At 49.1% G+C, this 19,364-nt stretch overlaps 1 protein-coding gene across 1 annotated transcript in view; it reads right to left on the reverse strand.

Moving 5' to 3' along the window:
* CNGB1 (cyclic nucleotide gated channel subunit beta 1) overlaps positions 1-19,364 on the reverse strand; it is a 29,946-nt gene that overhangs the window by 3,053 nt on the left and 7,529 nt on the right. The window contains exons 13-31 of the mRNA XM_031051707.2: positions 18,175-18,288; positions 15,967-16,096; positions 15,577-15,619; positions 13,175-13,310; positions 9,976-10,074; positions 9,004-9,161; positions 8,709-8,888; positions 7,765-7,973; positions 6,869-6,919; positions 6,668-6,754; positions 6,229-6,293; positions 5,672-5,794; positions 4,276-4,417; positions 3,877-4,036; positions 2,537-2,634; positions 2,369-2,452; positions 1,876-1,994; positions 1,152-1,298; positions 160-355 (exon numbers count right to left, since the gene is read on the reverse strand). Coding sequence (XP_030907567.2) covers positions 160-355; positions 1,152-1,298; positions 1,876-1,994; positions 2,369-2,452; positions 2,537-2,634; positions 3,877-4,036; positions 4,276-4,417; positions 5,672-5,794; positions 6,229-6,293; positions 6,668-6,754; positions 6,869-6,919; positions 7,765-7,973; positions 8,709-8,888; positions 9,004-9,161; positions 9,976-10,074; positions 13,175-13,310; positions 15,577-15,619; positions 15,967-16,096; positions 18,175-18,288 — 2,341 coding nt within the window. The remainder of the gene's footprint in view (positions 1-159; positions 356-1,151; positions 1,299-1,875; positions 1,995-2,368; positions 2,453-2,536; positions 2,635-3,876; positions 4,037-4,275; positions 4,418-5,671; positions 5,795-6,228; positions 6,294-6,667; positions 6,755-6,868; positions 6,920-7,764; positions 7,974-8,708; positions 8,889-9,003; positions 9,162-9,975; positions 10,075-13,174; positions 13,311-15,576; positions 15,620-15,966; positions 16,097-18,174; positions 18,289-19,364) is intronic.

A 19,364-nucleotide genomic window follows, 5' to 3' on the forward strand; every position in this document is an offset into this window, starting at 1 on the left:
TGCTGCAAAACAACCCCCTGTGGGACAACAGCATTCTTCCAAAGCCATGTGTGAGATGCTGAACCATCCCTTCCTGTCTGCCCACATCACGTCAGACCCCGGTAACCTGAGCTCACTCCTTCAAAGCACCTTGACCACACTCATCCTCCCCATGCTGACCTGCATCGCCTGCATCGCCTTCAGCTCCCTCAGCCTCCAGCGGAGCTGTGCCAGCGGCCCTTTGCCCCCCATCCTCCCTGCTGCAGCCAGAGCAGCCTGGAAGAGCTTTGGAGTGTCAGGTTTTGGGGGGATGATCAGCGAGTCTCCAGGGACTCTTTTCGCATCTTTGGGCTTATTGTTGCTTTTCAGCATTTTCCTACATCAAGGAAAAAGAGAGATGATTTCAGTCTGGGGATGCGTTATATTAGCTGGGTTTTATAATGCAGAAAAAGCAGGCTTTTAAAAAAACAGGCATTTTTTATGACTTATAGAGGCAAGACTAACAAATCTAAGTGGTTCTAAAACTACAAATTTTTATATATATGAATAATATATTTTTAAATGAAAGCACACTGTTTGTTCCTGAGTTGCTCTCACTTTTAAAAGTGAATCATAGAATCACCATAGAATCAGTCTGGTTTGGGTTGGAAGGGACCTCAAAGCTCATCCAGTTCCAACCCCCTGCCACAGACAGGGACACCTTCCACCAGACCAGGTTGCTCCAAGCCCATCCAACCTGGCCTTGAACACTGCCAGGGATGGGGCAGCCACAGCTTCTCTGGGCAACCTGTGCCAGGGCCTCAGCACCCTCACAGGGAAGAACTTCTGCCTAAGATCTCATCTCAGTCTCCCCTCTGTCAGGTTAAAGCCATTCCCATTTGTCCTGTCCCTACAGACCCTTGTCAAAGCTCCTCTCCAGCAGCCTTGTAGCCGTTTTAGGTATGAGAAGGGTGCTTTTCAGAGGAGCTGGGCTGGCTCTGGGCATCTCCAGGCTCCTTGCCGTGATGCAGCAGCTCCAGCCCGACTCTCCACCTGGAACTCGTGCCTAATGCCTGCAGCAGGAGCTTTCCCAGGGCTTTGCACACAGAGAGAGCTCCCCTGTGATGCTGAACCCCCTTCTCTGTTTTTCTTTGAAAACCCCATGGGCTAGAAAGCAGCAGCTCAACACGCACTTGGCCTTCTTCTTCAGCAGCTTCTGAGACTCTGGATAATGCACCAAAATCTCGTTCAAGTCCTTCTTATCCAAAATGAAAAGGTTGGCAAAACCATGAGCAATGACGTTTGCTGTTCGGCGATTTCCCCCTCCCGCTGCCAGCAAGCTGAGAAAGACACAATAAGACATCAGTGCTGTTACTGAGCACGGCTTAAAGAAAATTGTCCGTTGCATGTCTCAATCTCTGTTGTTCAGAGGACTCAGGTTTAATTTTCACCCCCAACTAAATACTACAAGCCCAATTTTTAAACAGCAATGGAAACATTGGCAAGGAGAGCCATATAAAAAAGGATTTGCCTTTTTGAAGGTTTAAATATTGCATTTTACACCGGTCTAGTGTCTGCTGGGCTGTACGGAGGCAACTGTGTAATTGCTGCAAGACTTTACATGCTCAGAAAATGGGTTGGTAGGGGGCTGGTTTAGTGAAATATCTTTTCTTGTTTATTTTCCCACCCCTCCATATACCTCTGCTTACTGTCACTACCTCTCCAGGCAGAAAACAGCACAAAAATATACAAGAGCCAAGAAAACAAGCTGTAATTTGTATAGGAGACGCTGCTCAGTGTTCATGGCTCTCAGTCACAGGTATTAACTATGGTGCTGCTGATCTCTTCACTTCCCACCTTGCTCACACAGAGCCCATAAGTTGTATTCCCCTGACTCCATGGGAATGCTTCACTCACCTTATCTCTCCAAACACAGATCCAGGCTTCAGAGTTACCAGCACAGTTTTGCCATCAGGTCCCCCCAGTACCTGCACATGTCCTGCCTGGATAATGTACATCTCACGGCCAATTTCTCCCTGCAATAAAGATAGGTGCTGTGTGGGGTGCCCACAAATAGGGAGAATTTATGGGTTCCCTAAACTGTGTCTTGCTGGAAACCCCCATGTCCATGCTGCCCTCTCCAAACTCTCCAAATGCTTTTTCCTGATGGTGCTCACTCCTGAGCATCCTCATCTAAGCATCCCAAAGTCTCCCCCTGCTCTCCTGTTGTTCATGGCTGCAGCAGAAGAGGTCAGACTTTGCACAAGACCATCTGCAAAGGAGAATGTTTTTGCTCTGTGAAGTGGTTCAATGCCATGGTGATGGGCGAGGTCTGGCTTTCCCCACTCTACATTACTCCTAGCACAGGCTAGTGCTCCTGCACTTGGAAAGCACTTGAGCACCTCATTACCTTCTTACACACGTAGTCATTGGGCAGATAGACCACAGATCTGAGCCGCTTCAGCATGTCAAAGATCATCTGCCTGTCACAGCCCTTAGCAGAAACAAAGCCAGCAGCATGGTTAGTCTGTGCCAGTATGGCAGGCTGTGCCAGGCAGAGCACACATTCAGGGGCTACCTGGAAGAGGGCCACTTTGCTCACGATGCTGTAGTTCACATCAATAGCGATGTCCAGCCTCATCTTGTCTGGCAGCTGCACCAGAAGCTCTGATTCATCTGTGGGAGAAAGCAGAACACTGGATCTTTCCCACACTTAATCCCAGATCATGCCTTTGGTGTGGCAGTGGGAAAGCAGCCCATGTTCTGATGGCAAAGGACAGGAACAGGCTTTCCCAGAAGGGTCTTCTCCAGTCTCTGCCAACAAGCAACTTGCAGGTCTGAAGCCAGTGAGTGATGGAGAGCTGCCCTTCACGTTATCTCTGCCCTGATGGTTCTCAGAGACAGACCAGTGAGTCCAAGCTGCATCTTTCTTGGCCAGAATGCTGGATGCAGTGGTCCTGCCTGAACAGCTACAGGCTGGGCAGAAACATGTAGAGCAGCTCTGCAGAGAAGAACTTGGAGGTGCTGGGTGATGAGAAGCTCCCCAAGACTTGGCTTCAGTGCTTGAGCCCCTGTGTGCTGGGCTGCATCCCCAGAGAGTGAGCAGCAGGTTAGAGAAGGGATTCTGCCCCTCTACTGTGCTCTGGGGAGATTCCCCCCCTGCAGTCCTGCATCCAGCTCTGGGACAACAACACAAGAGGGACATGGAGCTGTTGAAGTGAGTCCAGAGGAGGCCATGGAGGTGCTGGGAGGGCTGGAGCAGCTCTGCTGTGGAGGCAGGCTGAGGGAGCTGGGCTTCATCAGCCTGGAAAAGAGAAGGCTCCAGGAGACCTCATAGCAGCCTTCCAGTATCTGAAGGGGGCCTACCAAGGATGCTGGAGAAAGACTCTTTATCAGGGACTGTAGTGATACGGCCCAAGTGATAGGGTTTAAACTGAAACAGGGGAGATTTAGGTTAGATATAAGGAATTTTTTTCCCTGTGAGGGTGCTGAGGCCCTGGCACAGGTTGCTCAGAGAAGCTGTGGCTGCCCCATCCCTGGCAGTGTTCAAGGCCAGGGGCTTGGAGCAACCTGCTCTAGTGGAAGGTGTCCCTGTCTGTGGCAGGGGGTTGGAGCTGGATGATTCTGTGATTTTATGATTTACTCTGCAGGTGAGCTTATGGTCTTGCTGTTAGACACTCTCTGGCCAGCAACTGCTAGTCACTGACCACTCCCCAGAGACCAGCGGGTGGGATGCTGGACTTGGTGCTCTATGAGTGATGCACAACCTGATGGCAGCCTAGATACTATATAGGTGAGCAAACAAGAGTAAAATAAGCCACCCCCTCCCCATGACCACAGTACTATTTGACAGTAACATTGCAGCTCTGTACAGCAGCAGCAGTGCATGTGTGGGTCCTCAGGGTGGCTGGAGCTCACCTAGCATGCCTTGCGAATGCCACGTGTACTCGTACCATGTTTTCACCCTGTTCTGAACAGTTTTGGGGATTTTGTAGAAGTTCATGTACTTAATGGTACTGTCCATGCAGCTCCGATAGTATGTTTGCCCCGCAGTAGCAGCACCAACCACATCTCTCATCTGGATGGGAGGAAGAGGTGGAAGAGATGTTTTAGTAGCTGTCACTTACCTGTCAGCCTGTTAAGCAATCTAGAGCATGTTTGATGAGTCCTAACAGCATCTGCCAAACCCCTTTTGTCTTCCACCAATGCTGAGTAGGTCCTCGATGGGGAAAAGAAACCCAGAGATGCAAACCTGTGAACCAACCCCACCAAAACCTTTCCCAGTGGAGGCTGGGAGTCCCCAGGACTCCTGCTCACCTGCCCTATCATGACGGAGAAAGCAAAGACACCCGTGAAGTAGTTCAGCAGCTGGAAGACGATCTCAAACAGTGTCTTGGGGTCTGGCAGGCCCCCAATGGTGATGAGGGTTTTGACTGCCCAGTAGTAGCAGCGGATGTAGCTGAGAGGAAAAGAGGAGGCAGTTTTGAAGGTGTTTCTGGCATGAAGGCCTGTTTCTTCCATCACTATTGAGCTCACATCCCCTGGCCATGGCAAGCCAGAGCCTGCTGAGAGTAATTACAGGTGACAAGGGGAAAATCAAAGGGCTGCAAACTCTCCACCACACCCACAGGCACTTCTGGAGATGCTACAGGAGCAGGAGCATGTAGGGACCCTCCGGAAACCTCAGCATGGGAGGCTCAGCTGCTGTGGCTACTCCCATTTTCTGCTCTTACAGCTCCACTACCATAAACCAGCAATATTTTTTTCAGCAACATTTACACTTTTAGGAATAGTCAGGGAGGAAAAAAGGGTTTGTGAGCAACTTGTTGGCATGGGACTCCAGAGGTGTCAAGTGGATTCTTGATTCACTGGTCTTAGGCACTCCCTTGGATGCTACAGTTACACTTAGAGGTAGGCTACAGATGTGTATATCATACCAAATAGCTATATAACAGCAACATTAACAAGCTGAGCTGAGTGCTTGAAGGGAAGGCAACACCCTTACTAGGGCTGCAGAGGTGACATCACTTGTCCCCACCTGCACTCACACCTCACAGTAAGTCTGTAATGCACTTACCCATGCCTTTTTGCAGGAAACTCTCATTTGAATGTTACTCAAGATCATATTATGTCTGTGCTGTAAAACAGTCAGTGTGGGCATTTGCTATGAGGTGGTGCTCAGCTCATGAGCTAAGTGCTCTCCCTATGGCACACATCACTCACAACACAACAGACATTTAATATGTATATCTTGGAAATGCCACGGTGAGGGGTGGCCACTGTCCCTGTCTCACACCCTGGGAATGAGAGTGATGGTCTCGTCTGAGGGCCTGACACATAGCACCAAGGACACACAGCTTCAAGTGAGGCAGCAGATCAACAGGAACAGATCTGTCCCTCCCATTCTGCTCAGCCAGGGATCATTGTCTTGCTTCCCAGCATCAGGTTCCCAGTTTTTCAGTCTTTTCAATCTGCCATTCTCTCCTATCTCAGCCTAACTGCAGCCTCTTTATCTTGCAGCATTGTATATTACTGCACATCCCACCCTTCCTGTCCCCATTATTCTCGCTGGCTCCACATCACCTGGCACCTGCAACCCATTTCTTTGGTTTTTTTTTTTTTTATGAAGCCAGCTGCACCCTAATACCTCCCTTCTTACTCCAGCTCATCACAGCAATCCGTGCTACATGAGGACCCAAGCCTTGGCTGGTACCTGTTTCCTTCCCCATCATAGACCCATTTGGTAGAGCCCAGTCCTTCATAGGCTGATGCCCAGTAATAGAAGCAGGAGTTCACATGCAAGCTGTACAGTAAATAGGCTGTGGTCCGAATCACTCTGAGAAACAAACAAAAAAGAAGAGAACAGGAAGGGACATGATATGGTGTCTGCTGGGAAACATGTCAGAACACCCTCAGCATCACAAGGAGCTTCTAAGCTATGAGCTCAGTGCAGGAATCACCGAGTACTCAAGTGTGCAGCCCTGCTGCTCCCTCCTGCAGTACCACAGGTGCCAGAAAAAGGAGCTTGTCCACTGGTGGCTCCTTTTCACCATTAGCACTCCAGTCACCCCTGGGTCAGAGACAGGGAATCCACACGGCTATAGGACCCCACGTCCTGCCTGCATCAAGTAACACCTATATCAGCTAGGGACATCCAGGGATAGCAGGAAAATAAATCAGGAACCCAGAATTGGTGCACACCAAAGCAAGCCTTCTTTCACCATAGCAGACAGCAACTCCACAGTCTCTTCCTCCCTCTCTTCCCCTCACCTGTAGATGTATGCCTTGGTCAGGATAGCCTCCAGGCGGTTGTTGAACTCGAAGAAGGCCATGTACTGGAGGAGAAGGAAAGCAGCATGCTTCAGCATGCTCCATCTTCTTGTGACCCCCACCAGGAGAGTTACATCTCTATAAGACCCCACTCCCCCTCTGTTTCCCTCCTGCACCCCCTCTGTAGCTTGAACAGCCACAAACAGATTTGATTCCATCTGAGTGCCCCTCTACTCAGATGTGAGCATGGTTTAGAACTGAAAAGAAGTGTCTGACCAACAGCTCCACAAAGCCATTGGAACAAGATTTTCCATCCATTCTACAACCTGCTTGTGATCATCTATGAGTGTAGCAAGCCACAGCTTACTCCTATCAGCATGGACCTCCTTCACATCCACTGCAGCTGGTGTTCTGCCTGGTTTTGTAAGCTCAGACTTACCTTTAGACAGCGAGGAAAGCGCAGGAGTGGGTTGACACCAACTTTGAAGTAGAAGAAATCCAGGGGCAGGAGGCACAGCATATCCATCTGAAACCCACACAAAGAGAGGAACCCCCGTGAGGACCCTCAGACATGGTGGGGGGAGCTGCAAGCCACAGTTCACACTGAAAATTCAGATTCGTACATAAAATGATGTCAAACCTTAAAGCGTTGTGATCGTAGGTAGTTCTCCTTCATGGCCTTTTTATCGCTCTGGTTGGGCAGAGGAAGGAGAGAGAAAGCAAGGTTAATCATTGCTTATAGAAAGGAAAGATGTGGCCAGCATGGTCATGCCTGACATTTTTCTTCTGCACTATAACACGGAAGATGCTCCATTTGTGCCCAGGAGAGGGAGCAGAGCAAGAGGAGCAGTAGAGAAAAGCCAGGCATGACCATCCTGGCCATGCCAAAAGAAGAACTGGCTGTATACCAGCTTCCCATGCCACCTTGGGACATCCCATGCTCATTTTGCATCCCAGAGAAAGCACACCACAGTGCTAGTGCACAGAAATCAGATTTACAGATCTGATCGTTGCTGTGGGCCATGGGAAGGCTCTATCCTGAAGGTCTGATTTTCCCCAGCTTATATAGTTGTATATGGAAATGGATTCAGGGGCTTTCACTTATCTCTGGTGCATGATCTGTGCATTCAGATTGCAATCGCTTTTGTCATGTTGCTAATGCATTCTGCCTAGCTGTGCTCCTTTGTATGAAACACATTTATCATGCCATCTGCTCACAGTTAGCATCTTACTTTTGGGAGCACTGCTCCATCTAGCAGCACACTCTTAAGCATTCCCACCCAGGAACGGGGCTGCCATGGACCTCACATGCTTTCTAGATAGGCTGGTGTTGACTTCAGAGCAAAAATATATGACTTTAGGGAAAGAAAAATACTTCCAGCTTATCCACTACATGGCAGGAGAGATGCTTGCACTCCTCCAACAGTGGACAGAGCCCTAATGGGAAAGCTTGACTCAGATCATGGAGGGGCAGTGCCCATGTTGCTCAGGGCAATAAGGGTCCCCCCAGCACTGGGACGCAGCCCTGCCACTCACTATTATATCTCCACCCCGGACAAACTGCAGCCGGGTCTGAAAGACGAGGATGTCAAGCAGATAGATGAAGTCACAGAGGTAGTCGATGAACAGCCAGCAGTGGATGTTTGCTGGTGTCTGGTAGGGGAAAGCCCAGCGGACAGGGATCAGCCAGCAGTTCCAGTTCCAGGCCATGACAACGAAGAACAACCACAGCACATACATCAGATCTGTGGACAGGAAACACATTGCAACTAGTGGAGCCCATGTCCATCACCTATGGGAAAACACTACACAAAGGGCTTTTCATCCCCTTGTCCTGCCCTGAGTGCCACAGGGAAACCTGCAAGAGGTCTCTATTGAATACTGCCAGCATTTAATTTCAAGTGAGCTGTGCTCTAGATGCAAAGTGAATACCACCAGCTGCAGAGCACACTGCTTTTTGTCACAAAGCCTCTTCTAACTTTGCTGAGTCAAGTAGGTTTTCTTTTGCTTTGCTCTTGACTTTCTTGCTTTTCTTTCCCTCCTCAGGCTGTTCTGAGCACATGGTCACCTGCCAGAGCCTGAGGGCTTTGAAATGGCTGTGAAACAGCAAAGACCCTGGAAGCAGCTGAGCTCCTCGGGGTTGTCCCCAGACAGTGGATTTTTCTGTTGTGATTTTTGGTTTTATTTTGGATGTCCACACTACAAGAACAGCATTTGCCTAATAAAAAGCCTGAAAAGCAGCAGAAAGCTGCTGCTCCTTCTCTGCCTGGTCATGCTCCTGACACCCATAACTAAATTGAAGTATTTAGGAAAACCTGTGCCTTGCAGGGGAATTTAAGACTGGATTTTAGCAGACATTTGTAAGTTGGTCCTTGCTTAGTTGACCTTCCTGCTCTACAAAGTCTCACCTGTCACACCTCCTCCCTTCCTCACCCTTTCTGGCTGCCCCACCAGCCCAGTGGCTGTGCTCCATCACTCACTGGTGAGAGGGTCAATACTGCTGGGGAACTGGTAGTTTCTCAGGCGGTCCAGCCAGGGCCGGTACTTGAACGTGCAGCACAGCATCTCGCAGTAGTGCTCCTCTTCCATCACCTTCTCCCCCTCTGGCTGTCCTCCTGCGGGAGGCACTGGTGCTGCTGGCAGTGCCGACTTGGTAGGAGCTGGGAGAGGCCACAGTTATTTGAAAGAGCAGAAAATCTTCCTGCTGCAATGTGTTAACCTGTTAGCAAGGTTAAAACACAACATATGTGGGGACCCAGCCCCACTCGAACTCACATGCTGTTGGGCTCTCTTCATCGGAGGTGATGTCGGGGTCGGTCAGCTTTTCCTTCACCTTCTCAGTCCTCTCCTTGAAGAGCCTCACTAGCTCCTGGAGCCGGTTGTTGATGACGGCACTGCTCAGGCTTGTGGCTGAACCAATGCGCTCGGGCAGGCTGTGGGCAAATGACTAGGCATCTCATGCAGGTAGGAAAGGTCAAGTGCAGGTTCATGGCCCATTTTTAACCTACAGGATCCTGGTTTAGGATTTGCCCATACTTATTTGGCTATTGTCTGATCAGAAGAACACAAGCTAAGCTGGTTTCAGTAAGATAGCATCAAACAGCACCAGCCCAAACCTCATTCTTGCCCTCAGAGGACCTTGGGAAGCACTAAGATCCCATGCCTTTGATTAGGAGAGGATGATTTTGGAAGTACAATGAGATGAATATATGCACCAAGCCCCTGAATTTACAACCCATATTGTCTCTTTTCAGCCTCTTTATTAAAACCAGGTTGTGAGTCCTCCATCCCTGGCAGTGTTCAAGGCCAGGTTGGACAGGGCTTGAAGCAACCTGGTCTAGTGGAAGGTGTCCCTGCCTGTGGCAGGGGATTGGAACTGGATGAGCTTTAAGGTCTCTTCCAACCCAAACAATTCAAGGATTCCATGATTCTATGATTGATTCAGACCAGAATGCTCACCTAGCATGGCCAAGTACCATCACTAGGAGGGAGGACAGAAACAAGCCTGCTTGCTGTAGCTCCAGGCTGGTTAATTGTGTTACATGACACAACAATTTCTGCTCAGGAAGAAGGAAAATCCCTGCCCTATGAGGAGGAGTAGGCCCTCCCCAAGCCTTTGCTTCCCAGAGAAGGCAGCTCCCTCTCCTTTTTGTATCCCAGGACTCCTAGGATCTTTGCTGTTTCCATCAGAGCACTGGGATCTGAACCCCTGGGGCCGATCAGGAGCCTCTCAGCCCCACCACGCACCTTTCCTTCTGCTTCACATCACAGCCCAGTAGTGCTTGGGTTGGGGACTGGCTCATGGGTCCCTTCTCCAGACCATCCTCAGAGGTCAGTAACTTCCTCCTGTGGTCACAAACACAGCAGCTGAGGCTTAGCTTCTCCCCCATCCTCATCCTGCTCCTCTTCCTCCTCCTCCTCCCAGGTCTCATCTGTTTTCCACTTTCCCTTCTCCAATCAGGGTCAGTTTTCCCCCATTTTTTTTTGCATTGCCTGAAGTAAATGAGAGCAAACCACTCTGCTCCTTTGCTGCCAAAGCCCTGTTTCTTCCTGGGCACCATGCAGACCATTTTTCAACCCATTTTGGGCACCCAGCAAAATGCACAGAAGGCAGACACCAGTCTGTAGTCATCCCCTCTGCTGCACCATCACACCACTGTACTTCGAGAAGTGGGCAAGGGAAATGCAATAGCAGCAAGGTGGAGCAAGGAAATGGAACTGGGAAAAAGAGAAGGTTCTGGGGACACTGCCTGGCTCTGAGCTGGCTCTGTAGGACCTGAAATGCCAAGACAGAGTGAATTCCAGAGCAGCAGGTACATAACATGGACCCTTCAATTGCTGCTGAAACCTCCAAAGCCAGGTGCAAAGTTCAACTTGCTGAGTACAGCCTCAAGAGGTTCAAAGGAGCCCTATGAACACTGTCCTGCTGATGCTGAGGCAGTGGCAGCTGATGTCTTCCTGGAAGATGTGTGCTAACACAGCCAGTGGCTCCCTTTGGTACAGGCAGCTTTCACGGGCAACTTCCTTAATTGTGGGCGATCAAAGTGGCAGGAGGAAGAGGTGGATGTGAAGGTGGCAACCATGGCAAAAATCTGGACTGCAGCCTCCATCCAAGTCCAGAGTTGTAACTGCAGCAACAGAAATTGTCTTCTGCCACCACAACAGTTGCTCTAAACTAACCAGGATCTCACTGACCCTGGTGCAAAATGGCTCAGTGTGCATGTGAAGCAGGAGCAAGCAGACCCTGAGGGAGGTCATCCTGCCATCACAGATCTCCTGAAGAAAGCTAGATGTTATGAACCCACCCATCTCCAACCTCACCAGCTCTTGGGCATGCCCTGCTGGGAAGGGGAGCAGACAAAAAAGCCCATGTCAAAGTACCCTCAGATGTGGATGGAGAGGTTCCCAAACCCACATAATTTAAGACAAAAAGTCCTGTTAAGATCTGTGGTGTTGTTAGGACATCATCCATCACCTCTCATCAGTCTCCAGCCACTCTCCCCCTGCCTCTGTCCCATTGAGGCATCTTGCTGTCCCATTGCCCATCCTCATCCATAAGCAAGCCCAAGATGCCTGCATAGACAGCTCAGTGGCCTCTTGCTCTATAATGGGGACCCTGCAGAGAGGGTAACACCACCTCTCTCTTGGCCTGTGGCATGGCTCCCCATAGGCCACAGAGCTCATGTGGTTACCCTCCAAGTACATGCAAAGCTTTGTGTGTCAACATCCATGTGGGAAAAAAATGCCTCTTTTTGCTTCAAATTAATGAATGCCCTCAGAAAGATGTAAAAGACAACAAACACCCCCAAGAAGGCAGTACATTCAGAAGTGCAGGACACATCCCTTGATGTTCTCAATGGTGCCTGTAGCTCATCTCTGTTCCCAGCAGACAGAGATAAGAGAAGGAGCAGGAGCTACCCAAAAAGCAAAGCAAACTTTAGTGGATGGTGGAAACTGGGGGTAAAGGGCTCAAAGGCAAACTGGGATGTTAAGACACATAGAGAAGTTCATGTATGTGCAGCCACAAGTTCAGAACCTTGGAAGGTCTATCAGGTTCTCAATCATCCATGTTAAAGAAGGAACCTTTCCTGACAATCCCCTGGAAAACATTTAGCTCTCTGATATAGTCCAGCTGCAGGGGATGCTTTCTGGGACAGGACCTCCAGACCTCCGATGTTGCTCATTTGTGTGATGAGTCTTTCCTGATTCTGTCTAAACAATGTTAACCCTAATCCTTCACAGACCCTTTTAGGAAAGAACTCAAGACTGTGGCCAATAAAAGTGACTTAGGACAAATGGATGATTGTTCAATGCAGGGTTGATGCCCTCTTCCTCTGAAAATACCAGCCAGAGCCAAGTGTTTTCCTTTTGGTTCAGAAGGCTGAAATTTTACTTTTTGATTGAGCAAAATAGGAGGTGATTGCTTTTAAACATCTCCAGTTCTAGCAAGGGACCTCCAGTGTTGTCTTGAGAGATACAAGCTAGAAGCACAACAGAAAGTTTCATGTGCTCATACATGTAATTGCAAATATGCAGCCTGCTTTAAGAAACTGGTGGAAAATAGCATGAGAAAAATTAGGTGCTCCAAAAAATGGTTCTGTGGGGAACCATAGGAGTACGGAATTGTTTCTTTGAAGATCCAACCTCCCCTCTGTCAGGTTAAAGCCATTTCCCCTTGTCCTCATCCCACAGGCCCTTGTCAAAAGTCTTTCTCCATCTTTCTTGTAAACTTTCCCTTACATATCAAAAGGCCACAATAAGATCTTAATAAAAGACTTGACAAAAATATTATGCTGGGGACAGATTTGTACGTAGGTAAGTGGCTTTAAATAAACTAAGGTTGTGCCTTTGGGTTGCTGGATCCTGGGCTCCAAAGATGCCCAGGATGATCTGAGATGCATGACATGCCCGTTAATATGAATTGTCCATTTTCTATGCTGATTGAAGGCATAACAGAAAGCCCAGTACCTTGATCCTGATTCAGAGGTGGATGAACATCTGCAGCAGTCACACATTCCAGGGAGAGAGGACTTACACAGCCTCACCTGGTGGACTTCTCCATCTCACAAGAATACTCTGCCCTGTTCATCAATCCTCCCCCTCTCTGAGCATCTTTGATCTGAAGGCACAAACCTAAAGGGGGAATGTTGCAAATTCTTCCAGGAAACATAGAAGGAGATAAGTGTTGGGATTTATGATGAAGGCCCATAGGCAGCACACAGACCCTCTACACTCTGAATTTGGGAGCACAGATGTGTGGGACAAAAATGGGATCTGACCACAGCCTGGGGATCGAGCCCACCTCCAGAAGGACACACAGAGAGGGCTCACTGTCCAAACCTGCCAGGAGCAGTTTGCTCCTTACAGTTGTATGAAAACTCCTGTACTGGCATTGTTGGGGAATTAAAGCCCCAGGACCCACGGGTGTGCCGGAGCAGAGCCATACCTGGGGGATGCTGGAGCCACTCTGGGCACCGCCAGCATGTTACTGGCAGCAGTGGGCACTGGTAAGTGGGTCCCATTGTTCTCCACAGCGTTGCTTCCACTGTCCACATTCTTGATGTCCACAGTGGGGTAATTGCCTGGCCCGTGGAGAAGGACAATAATGGCAGGTGAGAAGGGTGCAGGCCCAGCCTCCCAAAGCCCATTGCCTCCATGGAGCTGCCTCCAAACCCCACAACATTCCAGAAGGCCTCTCCTTTTGCCCCATTCCCTTCTTGACTCGCACTCCTTTCTCCTAGTTCTTTGTAGCATTTCTTTCTCCTTTCCCCCAGTGCTTAAAACCATGTGAACTGCCACTTTTCCCCTTCTCTTTTCCCAGCTTGCAGTGATTGTAACTACTCTGTTCAAGCACTGGGTTCCCATGATTTGGGGAGACAAGGATTACCAGCTGCAGGTGTCAGACAGGAACCCAGGTTTTCCAGCTGCAAACCTCCCTCCCAAGGTCTGGAAACATCTCCAGGGTCTTCTGAACATAAATGTATGGATCATGCAAGCTCCTAATTACATGAGCATGTTCTTTTCATGCAGAATAAGGGACTATATAAATAAGCACGTACGGTCTCTCTCTTTTGCAGAGGTAATATCTGCAAAAGAAGGAAGGTTGGATGTTTATAGTGGGGAAAAAAGAGATGCCAATTGCCTGAGGGAGAAATGGTGCTGGAGGTTATCTTGGCCAGACCCCACAACCAGCCAGACTGCAAAGTGTCATGTCTTTCTTAGCTATGCAACAAAATGCAGTGAGTTTCTTCAGGATTCCTTCTGGGGGGAGGAGGGAGTTCACATATCTGAAAGACCCCACACATCCCCTCCTGTCCCACACAATATGGGACCAGTGGAACAAAGCATGGTTCCACCAAATCACAGAGAAAAGACCTATTTGGAGTACAAAGTTAAAATCATTTTGCATGTAAGGAAGAGCAGCAGAATTTGTCTCACTGATTAAAACAAGGCAAAGCAAAGCTACAGAAACAGAATTTGTACTGCTGGGTTAAGCCATGAAGAGCAAACCTCCATCCTGCTGTCCTCTTAGTAGGAGTGGGTTGCATGGATGGTAAAGAGAAAACTGTGCATGCAGCAGATCTTTAACTCTCTGCCAGCATTTCCTACAAGAGAATTTTTGGCCAAGCAAGGTCAAATGTATAGCATGTCATTTATGGGTATCTGCAAATGCTCTCTAGGGGTTAGCTGGAAAGGCACATAGTGATGAGGCAGAAACAGAAAAAGCATGAATTCTATTATCCCGTCTCTGTGCTGCAACATGAAGTAAGCTTTGACTATGTTTCTCCCCCAAAAAGCAACTACTACAGGAATACCTCCTTGCCTCCTGAAGCTATGCAAGCTCATCTTCAAAGCCAACATCTCTAATACCTAGGGGAGGTTGCTCCTCATGGCAAAAGTTGGGGTTGACAGCTCCAGCCTTGGGCTTGCTGGTGACAAAGGCTGGGATGCGGGAGGCAGCGGTGGCTTGGTAGCTGGGGACATTGGGGAGCTGCTCTAGCTCACCGCGGCTGGGAGGGGAGGAATCCCCTGCAGCCAGCGGCTTGTTGTGCACCAGCTGATCTAGCTCGACGTCTCGGGCATGCCTGGCCATGCTGCTAGGTGCCTAGGTGCTTCAAGCAAGGGACAAGGCATCTGAAGCTGCAATAAAACACAAAGTAGTTTGAGACAAGACGGTTATGTCAGAGGAGAGAAACGTAGGGCTGTGGGAGGTTGTTGCTGCTTGCTGCTCACAGATGTTGGTGGCACAGGACAGTGGTGGTGAGCATCCTACCATGAGCTTTTCTAGCACTGCTGCAAAAGCAGGGGGTTCTGCAAGGTCTGCATGAGCAGAAGAATCTCCAGGCTGTTCCAGGGCTCAGGTCAAGCCATCCCTTGTGTAACTCCCCTCATGTCAGTGGACTTATGCCAGGACCTTCCTGTGCTCTCTCAGGCTGTGACAGGAATTCACCATCCCATTTTCATTACCAACCCTTTACCTCCTTACTATGAAAACATGCTTTATGCCACTGGTTACTTCCTAAATTGAGTAAAGTGGTAGAGAGTGTTTTTTTATACTCCCTCTAAGTTCTCCAGCTGAAGGAGAAACTCTTCCGTCACTTCAGATATTGCTTAATCAAGACTAAGTACCACGTAAGCACCAGCCTTCCAGAGCTGCTAACAGCACTGCCAGTCACGCAGTGCCCATGTGATGCTTTAAGCCCATGGAACATCCTAATGCCCAACACAGGCCACGCTTCAGGAGGCTCAGTTGCCTGAGGAGGGAGCAGTGGCATTTCCTCCTCACTGGGCATTGCATTGCCTGCTTTGGGTCATCCTAATTTGCCTTTATGCTGCTATATAATATACCTTCAGCATCGGTTTCAGCAGCTTCAGCTGTTTCCTCTTCCACCTTCAAAATGAAAAGAGCCTTTTTAAGGAGAGCAAGAGCTGCTCTGTAAGAGAGCAGACTTTGCAGCTTGATTGTTGCTCCTTATCTCCTAACCCTCCAGCCTCTCAGCTTGTTGTTCAGCACCACCATTCCAGGGTGAAAGCACCCCTCCCTTGGTGAACAGGTACTGCTGCTGTCTCAGGTTCAGTGATGGGGATGTCCTGGTGGGAAATATTTCCAGGGTCCATTCTGATCCCTGCTCCTCACCGGGACACCATGTTCCTTCAGGCAAGCTGTGAGACCTTGGCAAACATTAGGCAGCAAGAGCTTACTGCAGATCTGAGCCCAGGCAGGGAGTGATGCTATACCTGTACAAAAGCACCTTGGAGATCACTTATCTCAGCTTCTTCTAGCTGCTCAATCCTGAAGGCCTCCTCTGCAAAGTAGACTTCCTCCACATTCTCCTCAGCAGCGAGACGAGGTGATAGGAGCAGGGGTCTGGATGGAAGACATCAAGCAGAGACAAGTGCCCTTGCTTCTGCCTTTTCCAAGGTTGGGCATGTTGCAGATGGGGCACCCCGTCCATGGGGATGATGCATGGTGCTCCCAGTTTTTGGGGGGCACCATGGGCATCATTTGCAGGTGAACAATACCACAGAAATCTTCATTTAACACGAAGATGGTACTTAAAATATTGCTGCTTAGGTTAGGACTTGGAAAACATAGTACATGGGAGATCAGGTGAGAGGTGCATAAATAGTGCAGGGCATTGCAGATGCATCAGGAAAGATCGCATATGCAGAAAAGTACAGGCAGTATGTTCCTCCTGCTGTGCAGAATGATTTTTCATATAATGAAGATCTGCCACATAAAAAGCTGAGAGCCTGATTTCAAGGCAGGACTGCCTTGCAAGCACCATCTGAACCCCAAGTCTGCCTATGCAAGACATGACCAGGATACATAATCCTCATTTTCCTCCTGCAGCAAACACAGACCACAGCTCCACCATTCTGCAAAGGGGGCTCACAGGGTAGATTTCAGCAGTTTAATACAAGCATAACTGAAAAAAAAACCAAGCCTCATCACATTGTTCTGTGTGTTTATCTCCTGATGTGCTCTGCCCTGGAGAGAAAAGCAAAGCAGGGACTGGGGATAATGAAAATATCATAAGACAGCTAAATGCAGGAAAATTGAAAAACCCAAAGAAACATCTTCCTGCATCCTTTGCAGGCCCTAAGTTGGAAGAGGTATGTAAACAAGCAGAGGCTCCTTTTATCTCCATGCCTTGAAAAGCTGTTATTTTCCAAGGTCTTTTTAAAATTGTTTCTAATAATCCCCTTCTCCCTTATTTTTATTCAAATATACTCCCTTCAAATGCAATCACAAGTCTTTTATCCTAACCTAGAAAACCCGCCAGTGTCTCTCTTTTCCCATGAACAAACACAGTGAGGGATGGAGCAGCATCTCATTCACCCAGCAACTAAAGCTCAAGCATCTGCAGGGGTGCTCTAGGAACAGATTATGAAGAAACATAAAGATAAGGGTTTAACACTGACTAGTTGAGCATTTTCAGTTATTTCAGAGGAATTAACAGAGAATAATATTGTAGCACTAGGTAACGAATCCCTAAATGTTTATCTCATTTGAAATCAGAGCAAACCACTAAACTAAGTGAAAAGATTTTTTGAAACACCATCTAGACCAAAGTCACCACCTACAACCACTGGCAATAACTGGGCTGTTTTCTACAACAGAAAAAATAATGTAAACTTGTACCTGTTTGTATTAGAAAGCATTTGCAGGCACAACACATAATCCTATCTTTAAATTCAGCTCCATAAACTCCATAATCATCCCGACTACCCTGAACTAATGGATGTGGTTTTAAATCACATGGAACATCTCCAGGAGCTGCGTGCTCCCAAGGAAGGAACAAACCGGATCCCTGCTCAGACCCACGGGAGAGGATGTCTGGGGCTACGGTTGCTACAGATGATGGAGACAGAGCCTGTGTCACCAGGAGACACTCCCCTGGCACCAGGTGCCGCATCAGTAGCAAGCCCAGGGCAAGCCAGTTGGTGAAAGCATCCCCCCTGAATGCTGAAAATAAACCTCCTAATGCATCCATTCTGAACATATCCCTCCTGGACGCATCCCTCCTAGGTGCCCCTCCTAAACACATCTCTCCTGGACGCACCCCTCCTAAACACATCCCTCCTGAACACGCCCCTCCTGGTTGCATCCCTCCTGATGCATCCCTCCTGAGCGCATCTGTCCCAAACGCATTCCTCCTGAACATACAGCTCCTGGATGCATCCCTCCTCTCAAACACATCCCTCCCAAACGCATCCCTGCTCCCAAACGCATCCCTCCTCCCAAACGCATCCCTCCCTAATTCATCCCTTCTGAAAACACATCTCCTGAATGAACCCCTCCTCTCGAGAGCATCCCGAGTTCCCCCCAGGCTGGGTCGCTCTATCCTCGGGTGTTTCAGCCTCTCCAGCTTGTGAATGCAGCTGAACAACTGCAGTCACATTCATCCCAACAAAGCCACCAAGGCAACAAGAGCCACTCACCCTGCACTCTCCTTCAACTCCTCCTCCTTTTTCCCCTCCTCCTCCTCCTCTTCCTCCCCATCCTGCTTCGTTTCCTCTTCCTCCTCATCAGCACCCAGGGAGCACAGCCACATCCTGGGAAGAAGAAACTCATTAGGTGAAATCCAGAAAGTGTGTCTGAAGCTCGCAAGAGGAGCATCGCAGCCCAGACATGCTCTTCCTGCACCCACCAGCCAGCATCTGAGGGGTGGGCACAGCTGTGTACTCTGGGCATATAGTGCTCACAGCCTGTTAGTGTCTGCAGTCCAATGCTGGTGGGAGAAAGAATGGGGAAAAGTTTGGGAATGGAAAGCCAGAGTCCTTGAGCCATCAAATTCCCCCTGCACCATGGGGACAGGATATGCTTAGAGGTCACTTGTTGCTGATTTTGACCAAAGCCTCCCTGTATCAACAGTGAAATCCATCCTCCAGCACAGGACATGCTGTGGTCCACAGCTTCACAGGCTCCTATACTAAAGGGAAAGAAGTCTGAAAAACATCTTTATAACCTATCCAGTGTTTCTTGGTCCTCCAGGAATCCATGGATTCCCAGAACCTGCTGGACCCAAAGGAATCAGAGGGGACAACCAGGCCTCCCCAGATTCCCAGGAACATCAGGAGTTTCAGGACCAAAAGATATTGTGGAGCCTCCTGTTCATCCTGTCCTCCTGCCCCGCCTGGCCCAGTAGGTGATACTGGTCGTCCTGGCCTTTGTGGTCCTTCAGGGGAGAAGGGGCAGCCTGGCTGAGATGGTGCCCCTGGACCAGCTGGTCAGAAGGGTGAACCAGAGCATAAGTTCTGGCTTGTGCTTAGTGCAGTTGATCATTGCCCATGCTGGAGGTGAAGACCACTGCACATCTTTCCCCACAAGTGCTCTAGGCTCCGGGAGCCCTTGGGAAGCACGCATGTACACCTCTCATTCTCCTGCTGCAATGCAACTCAATCCCAGATTTGAAAACATTGCCCAACCCTTGGAAGGACCTTGACAGGGTTTTGTTTTGGAAGAAGTAGGATGAATTATAGAGTTCTGTTTCCAAATGTCATGACAGTTGGATGCACAATTGATGGGAACAAGGTCCAAAATTTCAGCTCTTGGGCCCCCAGCACAAAAGGCATGTGGAGCTGTTGGAACAAGTCCAGAGGAGGCCACAGGGATGACCAGGGGCTGGATC

Source organism: Melopsittacus undulatus, chromosome Z (assembly GCF_012275295.1).
Source record: "Melopsittacus undulatus isolate bMelUnd1 chromosome Z, bMelUnd1.mat.Z, whole genome shotgun sequence".
Lineage (NCBI taxonomy): Eukaryota > Metazoa > Chordata > Aves > Psittaciformes > Psittaculidae > Melopsittacus > Melopsittacus undulatus.